This window comes from Neofelis nebulosa, chromosome 7, assembly GCF_028018385.1.
Source record: "Neofelis nebulosa isolate mNeoNeb1 chromosome 7, mNeoNeb1.pri, whole genome shotgun sequence".
Lineage (NCBI taxonomy): Eukaryota > Metazoa > Chordata > Mammalia > Carnivora > Felidae > Neofelis > Neofelis nebulosa.
This window is the reverse complement of record NC_080788.1, coordinates 69,815,978-69,829,397: the sequence shown is the minus strand read 5'-3', so window position 1 is coordinate 69,829,397 and position 13,420 is coordinate 69,815,978. Positions and strand designations below refer to the sequence as shown.

Sequence of the window (13,420 nt, the reverse complement as noted above, 5' to 3'; positions counted from 1 at the left end):
GTGTGCAAGAGAAGGGGGGGGGAATGTTCCAAGGGATGAGTGCCCCAGCTTTAAATAGCAGCCATATCCCAGGGCAGAGTCCTATCCCTCCAGGGCAACAGCCCTCTACACAGGGTCCAGCTAAACAGAGCACAAGAGAAGGCATGGCCACAGTGGTCATGGATGTGACAGCAGTGGGGGAAAGACTGTTGGGCACCTTCATGGGACCAAGTGGGCATAGCCACGACAGCTCTGCAACACAGCAGAAAAGAAGCTAAGTCCAAGGTTTGGGTCAGAAAACAGAAAACCGAGAAAGGACCAAGAGCAAAGATAAATCCTCATAAGGTGCCAGCACTTTCTCCAGGGGAAGAATACTTGATATATTCAGCTGATAACTGAACCCAGTGAATCAGTTCCCTCCACCTGGCTGAGAGGCTCTAGCTGATGATCTTTCCATTCCTGAAAAGTCCTTTTCATGAGGCATTAAAATGTCATGTAACTTTCTAATTCTGCCTGGTAGATAACGGTGGGGGGCGGGGGGACGATGATAAACCACAACAGCTAATGTTTATCAAATACTTTCTAGGTGTTGGGCACTGGGCTTAGCGCTCTGCTGATTCGGCTCACTGTTATGCCCATTTTGTAGAACAGGAAACCGAGGCTTAGCAAACTGGGTAACTTGCTCGAGGTCTGTCACCTGGTAAGCATGCAGAGCCAGCATGTGAAAAAAGCTGCCAGAGAAGCGGTCCAGAGCAAGTAACTGGGACTGAGGCCAGGATGCCTGGCTTGCTAATTCTTATCTATAGTAACTTGCTTTGTGACTTTTTCTTCACTTTTCCTAAGTGTTAATTAGTTGAGCAGTTTGCCTCTAGATAAAGCAACTGCAGACCCACAACCACCAACCACTGTAGGCTCCTTACACGAAAAGGGCTACCTCTCAAGCGGCCACATGGCTTCCTGGAGTAAATCTGGATAACAAGGTCCATTTGGTAAGGCCACATGGCGTTCAAGTGAGCAATGACTCTCACAAACAGGGGTTTGTACTTTGCACACAAATCGGTTAACCCCTAGCTTCAAATGAGACTGGAGAAGTAAGTGGACAGAAAAATAAAGGGGAAAAGAAATGCCCCTCCACATATGCAGCATCATAGATGCAATGTGGTAACGTTTTTGAAAAGGTCGGAGGAGAAGACTTGCACATAGCCTTATCTTGAACCAGGATATGCATGGAGTTCTTGTTCCAGGAGAGGAATGCCAGAACACAGACATTTACATCCTGCCGAAGACTCCAGGTTCCAGTAAGTTTTGTATCACGAGGCCTCCTGACTAGTTCTGTGATTAAAAAGAGGGAGAGCCAGGGGGGCATGTTTCAATTATTCAGGACCCTGGAAAGAAACTGGTTCCCTAGAAAATCTAAACCATGGCCCCGGTGTCAATCCATTTTAAAGCTGTGGAAAGACACGAGAGCAGCTCACTAACAGTAAAGGAAAAACGAGATCGTGGAAAGAGCTGGTTAGATGAGTGCCCAGGCCCCTCCTGGGTGTTTCTGAGAGTCTCACCACAGTAGCATGTGTTTTACCCATTTGTTTTCATTTCTTGCTAAGCCTCCTGAAGATGGAGTCCAAGGACAGCCCGGAGGTAGTCACGAGACTTGCAGCAAATGCTGCACGTTCCCTGCTCCAACCACTTTCAGAACCATAGCACCCATCTGGAGAGAGAATGGCAGGGACCCCTTGGCACCAATGTGGTTTGCATGTGGATGGCAGTGACGCCTCCCGCAGGTAGGTTTCATCAGCCACCTACGGAAAGAGCTGCCAGCAGAGCTGGGGGATCTGTTAAATCCTGATGGGCCAATGGCAGGAACAGCCTGGGAGGCTGTCCCTGCAGACACCGAAGCTCTAATGGAGCAGTTTGTCCCTCAGGGGAGTGCCTGGCAGAGAGGCAGCACAGGGGACCGGCAGTAAAGCCTCATTCAGACGCCACATTCTGAGGTCTAACAGGACGCTCAGAATCGTATTTTCTTCTCCTCTAAATGGAATAAAAGAGAAGACTGATCGCAAAGGTTTCACCAGGGAAGCTTCTGAGCTTTCAGATGCTATTAGGTGACAATGCTGAAAGCTGTAATGGTCCAAGGCAGGGATCAGAGTAGGGAACAATGATGAGGACAATTCTAATGAGGCAGATAAGAGTATATCAACTCAGGATGCAGAAGAGGACAGAGGTAACAATTTATAAATAAGCCAGTGGAAAACAGCCATGAATTAGAATGCTTGTCCCCACTCTTTCACCAAAGGACTGGAAACTTCCCACCAGCACAACTCTCACTTCAGGAAAGGCCTGAATCAAGGCTGGGATGCTGGTGACCAGAATAGAAGCATATAGGGGATTTTGCTTTATGGAGAGATACTGTGTACAAAATGCTTTGTTTTCAACAGATGCTTTTCCTAACAGCTCCAGGCAAGAATCGCTGCCTCTTTCCCCCTTATGCAGAGAGCAGAGTGATGCTATAAGGGCTATTCTAGGCCTCTGGACTATTATTATCAAAGAATGGCATGGCGACTTCCTTTCAACTGTCCTTCTTCAGACTCCTGAGCCATCACAGAAGTGAAAGAGCCTTCCAATTAACCTTGTCTCTGTGTTATTAAAGTGCAATACAATATTACAGCATAATATGTGAATATGTACAATTCTATTATAAAATAGCTCGCTAATAATAGACTTTGTTATTCTGAAGGTCAGATCATGTCCCTGTACACAAAGGGTCCAGGAGGCATTTTTTTTCAATACAACGCAGATGATCTCTAAAAGCAAAGTTACCCTCAAACATCCCTCTTCTTTACAGTATTCCTCTGCTGAAAACCTCCAACAGCTCCCATGCCCCAGAGAGTGAAGTCCAAGGGTGCTTGGCCCAGATTAGACAGCACAAATTTCTTGAATGTAAATACCAAGTCTTGGTATTTGAGACTGTCCTCTGTACCTTCTCTATCTTTCCAGTTTCGTCTTTTATAAATTCCAGACACAAATCTTCCAAACTCTCCCACCCTTTCCTGAAGTTTCCTGATCCCACACTATTACTCACACTACTCATACACTAGTATTATTACTGCATTTATATTCCCAGAGGGGAACACCCTGGCTCCTTTGAGGTGGGCATCTGTCATATTCTTTATTTAACATCCAGTTTTAATACTGCATTTATGGAATTGCCATCTGTATTAGTCGTTTGCCATTTCTAACCTACTGCCTTGAATTATTACCTTTTCAGAGTTATGTGTTATTTATTGTTACAACTAGAAAATGAGCCCCTTATGGGGCGCCTGGGTGGCTTGGTCGGTTAAGCGTCCGACTTCGGCTCAGGTCATGATCTCACGGTCCGTGGGTTCAAGCCCCGCGTCGGGCTCTGTGCTGACAGCTCAGAGCCCGGAGCCTGTTTCAGATTCTGTGTCTCCCTCTCTCTGTGACCCTCCCCTGTTCATGCTCTCTCTCTGTCTCAAAAATAAATAAACGTTAAAAAAAAATTAAAAAAAAAAAAAAAGAAAATGAGCCCCTTAACACTGCTATGGCTTGTATTTTTATATATTTTGGACCACTGCTTTTCATGCTTTCATTTGTATGCAAACCCCTGGGGTCTGTTGCCACCAGTTTCTGGTCCACTAGGTCTGGTATGGGGCTTGAGATCCTGCATATCTAACAAGTGGGCCACACTTTGAGTGGCAAGGCTTTGAACTTCACGTCTAACTGCACAACACACAAGATTCTTATCCCTTCCTTATGTGGAGCCAAAGCCTCATAGGTAAGTCAACTCCCCTAGTTCGTACACAGTAGAGCCAGGACAAGTTTCCTCCTCCTTGGACTCTTTCTACCTTAGGGAGCTACTTTCCTAGGGGATGAGTCTCAATCTTCTAGTTCTTCCTTTTCCTCCTGGCCTCAAGAAGAGAGCACTGCATGTAGTGGGTACCAGGCAGGTATCTGTTTTCTAAGAACCATGTCAGAAGGCGGATCTTCTACGCTGCCCTCAGGTCCACGTCCCCATTTCCTCTGCTTTGCCTCTGAACCAGCACAGAAACATTTCTTTCTGCTGGTGACCTCTTTCCCAAATGTCTCCAAAACCACGAATCTTTAAGGCCTTGATTTTAAACCTTTTTGGCAGGCATTAAAATGTGACCCCACCTGGCTTTAGTCATCCTGTCTTTCTAGGAAAATACACTCAATTGCAAGCTTTCTGTTTCCCTAAATACGTGGCTCTTAGAAAAATCTTTGAAGTTCTCTTAGAGTACAGTTATATACAGAAAAGAGGTGTCCATAAAAATCATGAAAATGACTTATAGAAACTCTGTTAGTAGAGAATTGTTTAAAAAAAACTCTTAGTAGAGATTTTAAAAACTCTGCAAGTAGAGAATATTTATTTATTACATATATACAGTGACACGTATTTCTGCTGCTCTCACCTATGTAGTTCTATTCTTTTTAGCTTTCTTGGTGAAAAAGGTTTCTTTTTGTATAGTGTTGGAAATTTAGAGCCAGCCGGAGCCCTCATCATTTAGAGAGAGGGAGATGAAGTTTAAGTCCACCCAAGATGTCCTAAGTGGAGAGCAGTAGAGACAGGAGGAGAGTGGCCTCCCACCTTCTTGACTACTCCGCCTCATCCCCATCTGTCATGAAGATGGCAGTGACACAGCGTCAAGCATAGGGATGTACGTACAGCGGGCACTAAGTCACTGCTGGAGAGTTTATATCCAGGAAGGATGTTGGAACTTCTTACCGTCTATTTGTCTGGTATAGACGAAGGCAGCGAAGCCCAGAGACGTCAAGCCGAGACTCTCTGGGAGCCACAGCTTGTTAGGAGCGAGCCAGCTGACTCAGAGTCCAGTGCTCCTTCTCCTATATGCAGCCAACGTTTGCATATAACGTAGTGAAACAGACAGGAAGTAAGAGCCAATTGCTCCTTCATGTAGCTGGAAGCGCCGTTCTGACTGACGTCTATTCAGGGCCTTTAATAAGTGCAACTGTGCTTGGGTTTCAGAGCATGTTTGAATTTCAAAATAAATTGTATTTCATTCCAGGGAACAGCTACGCCCAACTTTTGTGTTTCAATGGTTCTCATCAAAGCATCAAGTTCAATTACACAAACATGCAGACTGACATTTCAAATCAGAATGAAAGGACAATTCTTTAATTCACTGTGTTTTCTATTCTGCCAGGGACATGAGTCCACACGTAATTAGCATTTCGTTTGTAATGCTGGGAAACTTTAACATGCCATGCCGCAGGACAGGGAATCACAGGAGAGCTTCTTAGTTAATCTGGAAGTTCAGGACTGACATTTATACCAACTATTGCCATGCTCTTGACTCTTCAAAAATGACAGTAAATGGGTTAGTCTTCACCACCAGGGTTTTAAATATGTAAAGGATGGCCCACCCTAAATAAGGAGGCAGATGAGCTCACCCAGCTCTCCCTGGATTTTCCCTGAACTCATGGAGCTGGAACGGGGGGGCGGGGGGTGATGGTAGACTTACCATTCTCAATCTCATAATCAGCGAAGGCAAGTTCAGAGCCTTTGTTGGTAATCAGCAGCTCCCCATTCAGTGTGAAGATCATTGAAGCATCATCAAGGTTAATCATACATCCAACCACATCTCCTGGCTGCCACGTACGTCCAAAATACCCACTGCCTTGATGCCAACGCTGGCCCTAGGAAATAAGACTCCAGAGCTTAGAGAACTGGAGGTCCTAAAAGCCCCCATGCAGCTAAAGAAATGCCTCCATGAGCAATTTCTCCTAACTGGTACCTGGTCTCTACAAAGTACTCACCTCTCTACCAGGGACAACTCACAGGGAGGAATGATCTGTCTTACAAATAAATGAAACCGAGTTACATAGGCTCATCAGAAAAGGTAGCCACAGTCTCCCAACACCCAATCAGCTATGACAGCAAACAGAACTCTCTCGAGGACAAAGTGGTAAGATTTCCTCACATACTAGCTGCGGTGTGTTCTGGGAACCTCCTTCAGAATGGAGACAATGGGCTCAAGTTCAAGGGCAGGTATGGAAGTTACAGAAAGGACTTGGGCGTATAGTCTTCCCCTATACCAGAGCAAAAAGCAAAGTGACGATCACTAGGTAATGATCACTCAATGACCTAAATTAGCCAGTGACGGTGGTGACTCACTTGGAAGCCAGAGATTCAGACACTCAGAACCTCCAATTGCTAAGGAAATGTTTGGAGAAGAAAAACTCTGGGGACATGTGGACACGACCCAGACTCACCCTGCTGCCTTCAAACACAAAGGCTTGATCATCGGCTCCCAGCTCAACGTCGGGCCGACAGCCCGGCCTGGCCCAGCCAACGCGCATGTCTCCTCCAGTCACCACCTCAAACTCAAAATACCACTTTCCAGATCTCACTGCGTAAGACCGCTCTACCCGGAAAAATCGAATTTTATCTATGCTGACTTTCTCCACAGCTGGGTCAGCTATTGTGAGAAGGAAAGGACCAGAGGGGACAGGAAGTAAAGAGAGAACACAGGCCTTTAATAATTAGGTAGCATTCCTTACAAGAATTGCACAACAACAAAGACTGACAGACCTCCTGCTACCCAACATGGCATTTTGTTCATAATACAATCATCATCATGATCATCATATCCTAATCAGAATACAAGGTACATTCACTGAGTGACTACTTTCTGGTAGATCCTTTAGAAACGATATCCAGCAACAATTCTATGAGGTCAGTTAATATGGTCTTCATTCCACAGATGAAAAACTGAGGCTTAGAAACGTTTACTTGTTCAAAGTCACAGAGCCAATAAACGGAGGAAAGTAAGGATATGAACCCAGGTCTGTCTTACTCCAAACCCATCCTCTTCATTACTTATAATAGTGACCTAATTTGCCTCTAGTCCCTCATTGGGTTTGGGATGCCAATGACATGTTCATCAGTTGTGGGCTGGTGATTTTAATGAGTTGTAGAAGTCAATTTAGAGATGAGATGACCTGGCCCAAAAGTAAGCTGAGAGTCACATGTTTGGTAAATAAGAGAAATAAAGATTTCTCGGTTTTGTGACTAAATATCCCCAAAAGCTCAGCCATGCTGGAGGATCGCTTATTCCCTCTGGGACTGGGTCACAGAAGTGCTCACCATACAAACTCATCACACAGTTTAAACATGGTTCTTTCTCCTTCCTCCTCCCCTCTCTTGTTAAAATACACCATTCTGTTTAGTGCTCTTTGGTACCAATATCATTTCTAAGAGTACATGTTAGACTTGTTCAAAGTCAGCATTTCTGCAGAAGTAACATTTCAGTCATCTGGGACCAGAATGAACAATCTCAACTCGTTACCTAGTTCTTGGTCTGACGGCTCAATGTTATAGCCATAACCAACAAATGTGCGAACAGCTTCACGAAGGCTATCCCTATTGGACTTCTTCGTGCGCTCATCCAGTAATGCGTACGGCACCAGCCGGGGATTTCTTTTGTTCTTCAAATCCTACATGAAGCCAGACAAAAGAGGTTCTGAGAAAATACATATCGTCTTTACCAAGAGCTTGTCCACCTTATATGTTCTGAGCCACCATCCCGGCTTCCTCATATCCGTCCACCAGCCCTCCCCCCAGCACCTTGATATTTAGCAATATACTCATTTACTACTTCTCTTCAGGATTAAATGAATATAAATGGCAAGTTTCTGCTATTAAAAACACATTTTAATAATGCCAGCCTGTGAATAAAGTGAAGTATCCTGAAATTGGTTAGAAACCTCTACTCCCAAGGCAAGGCAGGTGGGGATTCACCTAGTTATTCCCCTGTGGAAGATCATGCCGTGATTCAAACCACTAGAGTCTCCTCACAACAGTCTCTTAACAGAGAAACAAGATAGATAAACACCTATGTTCACAGAGAAGCATCAGAAAAGGTGGCAGTGCCACAGTGGGTCCACTTCATTATAGAAGGCACACATTTGTATTGGAGAACTCCTCAGTTCCTTAGGAAGTACTAAGAACACAACGGCCAATGACTGCAGTGATAAGTCATCATCAACAAATATGCCTGCCATGCTGTTTGGAGTCTCCCTTACCCATTCTGCCATGGTTTCCATAGTTGTGGTCTTCTTGGCTTCCAGACATGTGCAGAGTTGGAGACTCAGGCATAAATAAACACGTGTACATACAACCACCCCTGACCTTCCCTGATGGTACCCTGGATACTTAAGGAAATGAAAGAACACTAAAGGAGAGATGGTTTGTCTCTAAACTCCACCTAATTCCTTGCCAGGCCCTGGTTCTGGGGCTGTCTCCTGTGCAAGCCAAGGACTCTGCCCACGAATTGTGGGCAGAGGCTAAGGTAAGGGGCACAGGCTTCTTGGCAGGCTGGTTTGCCCCTCTCCTGAGCTGGGCTCCCCTCCTTTTCACCTTCAGTGGTAGATGCCTGGGACTGACCCAGAAACACTTCTGAGCTGTAATGCTGAATTGTGGAAAGCTTACCTTGGCCTTGGAGAGTGGCATAAAAGCTCAGCTCTCCACAATGCCAACAAAAAAGATAGGGAATGAGGCAAGATGCAGCCAGTGGGCACACACACAGGGAACATGATCGCAAGTGAGCCAGATTAACAAAGGAAAGGTAAGCCTATTCATTTCTACAAAATTGGAATTATGCCTGGAGTTAATGTCAGTGTGACCATTACAAATCCCATCCAGTCCCGTGATTCTATAAATAACGAATGCACTGAGGCATGACGGACAGAGTGCAAGGGCAACTTCCATCTTCCAATCTAATACCCACCAACGCAAAATGGCATTTTGATGGATGATCACATCCCCTAGTTTTTCCAGCAGGCTTACTTAGTACTTCTCACCTGTTGGATGCCATAGGTCCATCCTTGTTTTATTCTGTCTTTGGCCCAAACATTATGTGCATTTTCTGCAAGCTTATCCACCAAAATTTCTTGAGGAGGTAATAGCTTCACATCAGACAAATCCAAAGGGGCTGGCTTGTAGCCATTAGACATCATATAGCTATAAGTAAACAAAACAAAACATATACTTCTATATATATATATACACGTGTGTATATTCCAGATCTTAGACCCATACCAGATTTTAGACCAGCAACACATGGTAAGAATGCTATGAAAATAAGGCTACAGTCTCAGGTTCTACCCTTTGGTAGAATGAATTGTCCAGCTCTATTGCAAGTCCTTAGATGAAGCCCCTAATCCACCACCCTTTTTGCCAATGCACGTCACAGATGACACAAACTGCTGGGCAAAGTGGATCGTCAGTGCAAACCCAGCCTTATTTCTAAGAAAGCTACAAATGAGGGGCTACAAATGCCTGACAAATGAGGGGCACATTGAGTGTGCCATGGTGTTACCGACAGCTCCTTCAACTCACTTCCAAAACAGAAAGGGTTACAACTAGATTGGCAAGGCAGGACCTTGAGCCAAATGGTTTCTTATAAATTAGTAGAGAATGATCATTCCATCTTAGAAAGCTAAACCTTTACTTTGGGAATTAAACAAAAAATCAGGACATCAGACAATGTGAGAGCTTGAGGTGACCTTCATGGTTTGCTCTTCGGTCCAGGAGCCACAGCCTCAATGGTCTGTAATTTGGTAGATAATGTGAAGATGGGAAAAAGTGGAGTATGAGGCCCGGTAGATGTGTGGCATGAATGGAGAGGACCAGGGTACACGATGGAGTGACTCTCAAGGAGAACAGCTGATCATAGCCACGTAGGAACAGGAGTCTGGAGGCGCTGAAGGCCCCAGGGACACCGAATGCCCAGATCAAAGCCAGAACCTGAATGTGATGACTTATAGACCAGGAACTCCCTCTACACAGGAACTGCTGAGCAGTGTGAGAGCCACGGTCTGCTACAGGCATTAAATACTGCCCCTCATCTACCTTCTTGGGATGCCCGATCTTGGGCAGAGTCAACATGTGCTGGCTGTTGAGCACTGACCCCAGCAGTCTGGTCGGCAGGCTCTGCACCTGGAGTTGCCTCTGAGAGGGAGGCTTGGCAGCTTGGGAGTTTCACGGGGAAGACGGGGAAGAGAAGCATTTGATTAAAGCTGGCATCGCCTTGGCTCCTAAGTAACTGGGACACCTGTGTGTGAATGCACACGCACCCAAGGCTGGTGCACGTGAGGGTGAGCAAGCAGTTGAGCGTGAGAATGTGCCATGAGCGCATATGTGAATGTGTGAGAACATGTGACTCTCCAAGAATGTACGGGTGAGAGAGAGCATAGGACATAGATTTAGGGGCCGAATTAAATCTTGGCAGAGACAACCGTTTCCACAAAGGAATTATCAGGCTGGCCCAATGCCAGAGGAGTGAGTCTTTTCTGTGGCTACCAACCATTTTTGAGCTCCTGTGCCAACTGCTATTCTTACAGACCAAAGGCTGGGTAACCTTCTGAGTGTCGCACCTCCCGGCTTAGAAGTAACAATAGTAGCGTAGGTCCCAGGTGAAGGAGCAAAAAGCGGGAAAGCTTGGAAACACTCATATTTCAGCAGACTTCTGTCTGGGTTTACCGTACAGTCGAAGTAACTGGGAGAACCGTGCCCTGCCAGTGCAGGCATGGATCTGGGGCCATCACCTGCCTTTGCCCACGGGCCTCCCATCCTCCCAGTTAAAAAATTCAGACTGAAGCATGAAAGTTTTTGATCATTAAAAAAATCACTTACTTTTTGGGCAACTTGACTTTCTTGAGATCCTCCCCAGCAGCTGGATTAACATGAGCAATGTGGCACCCCAGGGCCAGAAGGGTTCTGTGATGTAGCAGAGGGAGAGGAGAAGGGTCAACTTGCTAAAAGACAGCAAGAACCCTAACCTGCATCTGAGCTGATCAACAACCATGGTGTATGTGTTATTTATTATGCTAAGTCCTTCAGTGGCATGAAGAATCACCATCTCCACTCATTTATCAGAATGCGTCATGTTTTCAAGGCAAGAGACATACCTTTACAGTGTAGTTATAAGGCATTAAATCACCCACTCACTGTTTAGTCCACATTCAATTCGATTCAGCACTCACTTTAAGGTTTCCGTTGACATTTGTAGGTTATAATTCTTCTCAGTTTCAGGCAGCTTTGAAAACTCCACAAGACAGGGGTGTTGTCTTTTATTGTCATCCCGTGTCTAGGTGACAACATAAGAAAAGCATAATTTAAGTTTTGACAACAGGCACTGCCCCAGAAAACAGAAAAGGACACACTTTGAAACATGGCCCAGGCAATCCATATAGGGCAAGACAAACACAGTTATTTGCTGATAGGCAAATAGACCATCTCTCTCTCTAGCAAATGACACACATCGTCCCCAAGTTGCCAGCGGCTTGTGCTCTGTGGATTGTTTCTACTCAAGTGTCTGTGTTCAGAACATACTCTCATAGAGAAACAATTTTACACATGGTAGCCATGTTCCTGCCTACCCCAAATTCATGGAACCATAATGCTGCTGCAGGACAGCATTCTTTATAAGGGACTACACAATCTGTCCAGGAGACACCACTGTCCCAACAGAAATATAAAGTCAGCCACAAATGTGAACCACATTTATAATTTCAAGTTGTCTAGCAGCCACATGAAAAGAGCAAAAATAAACAGGTGAAATTAATCCTAATGATATATTTTAGGAGCACCTACGTGGCTCAATCAGTTAAATATCTGACCCTTGATTTTGGCTCAGGTCATAATCTCATGGGGTTGTGAGTTCCAGCCTGCATTGGGCTCTTGCTGACAGCGCAGAGCCTGCTTGGGATTCTCTCTCTCCCTCTCTCTCTTCCCCTCACCTGCTAATGTGCACTTTCTCTCTCTCAAAATAAACAAACTTAGAAAAATATTTAACCCACGATAAAAAATATTACCATTTTAGCAAGCCATCAGTATAAGAAATCATTTCTGAGACAGTTTATAGGAGTTTCTCACAACAAGTCTTCAAAATCCAGTGTATTTTATAACTACAACACGTTTCAATTCAGACCAGTCGCATTTCAAGTGCTCAGTAGGCATTTGTGGCTCACGACTATAGTATTGGATAGAACAGATCCAGACATTAACTAATTAAGTCATCCAACAAACATTTGTCAAGTGTCTGCTATGTGGTAGGCACTGAGCTAGACATTAGGAGTTCAGTGGTGAGCCAGGATAGCCCCAGGCCCATGAAGAATACAGTCTAACGGAGTAGAGAATAGTAATAAAATAACCATAATAATAAATGTAATATTGCAGCTGTGAGTAGTTCTCTAAAGGAGAGGTCTGTGGTGTTATAAAAGCACACAGCAGAGACGTAGTCATCTAGAAGGAGACTATTTTACGGTAGCTATATCGATACCAGTCAGTGTTAGAGTGCAGGGACCCTTTCAGTAACTAAGCTGGAATGTTCATAATTTGAGGGTGTCAGGGTCTTAGGCAGCTTCAGAACTCACCTATCCTTATGCCTTCAGACATGACCTTACACAAATCACCCAACACAAAGTCAGTTTACATCCTCTTTGAAAAATGCTTCCTAGCACAAGAGATTCTGTAACCTGAGTGCCTATTAATCTTAGTGATATGTCTGAAAACAGTATTAAACAAATTCTTATTCAAAACAATGAATCAGCCTCTTTTCGCCCCCCCACCCCCTGCAATGAAGAGAGGACAGCTTTTTTCTGAAGAGGAAAAGGGGATGTGAGGGTTCTGAAGGAGGTACCTGACAGTGCCTGATATTCCCCGAATGAAGGAAGCCATTTTCAAGTAAGAAGGGAAGTGAACCCCCAGTTCTGTCTTCTCAGAGCTGGCCTCCCCCACACCCTTGACTGCACTTAGATAACTGAGTAAAGCTTGGAGCAAAAGCTACACAGAAGGCAGTAAGAAGGAGCAAGTTTGGGCTCATGCGGTTCCCTTCCTCATTCGAGGCAAGAACCCTCCCCAGGTGACAAGGCAATCCAATCCTCCTCCCCAGCTTGGCCCCTGGAATGCATACCTTGCCAAAAGTCCAGCCAAGCTCTATTTTATTCATTCCCCAAAGTTCGTGGATGTTTTCAGCCAGCCTGTCTCGGATCTTCTCTAGGTGAGGTGGCAAAACCACCTAAAAGGAAAAGGAACAAGTGTGAAATCAGCAGTATACGAACCGGCTGTACTGAAATCTAACATAAAATCTACGGGGATGAGGTGCCGCAGTTGAATTCCCTAGACGTCCCCCAGGAGAGGCTGCTTGCAGAGGCTCCTTCCCAAGAGAGGCTGTACGATTCCAAACCACTCTGCTTGACCCAGATGCTTCCAGAGATTCCTTCCTCTCTGGGCTTCCTTTGTCCATCCCTTCTCAGTCTTCTTTGGAGATATTTGTGTTGTGTGTTCTTGACATGTGAATGCTTCCCTGGGCCTCACCTCCCCTCTCTCTATGCTCTTTCCTTGGGAGATCACACCCAGCCACAGATGATCACTCTTAAG

General features: G+C 45.1%; 1 protein-coding gene across 1 annotated transcript in view; it reads right to left on the bottom strand.

Moving 5' to 3' along the window:
* RYR3 (ryanodine receptor 3) overlaps window positions 1-13,420 on the bottom strand; it is a 535,021-nt gene that overhangs the window by 196,750 nt on the left and 324,851 nt on the right. Inside the window, 9 exon segments of the mRNA XM_058738297.1 lie at window positions 5,499-5,633; window positions 5,636-5,673; window positions 6,250-6,284; window positions 6,286-6,455; window positions 7,326-7,473; window positions 8,839-8,998; window positions 10,673-10,756; window positions 11,023-11,126; window positions 12,954-13,058. Coding sequence (XP_058594280.1) covers window positions 5,499-5,633; window positions 5,636-5,673; window positions 6,250-6,284; window positions 6,286-6,455; window positions 7,326-7,473; window positions 8,839-8,998; window positions 10,673-10,756; window positions 11,023-11,126; window positions 12,954-13,058 — 979 coding nt within the window.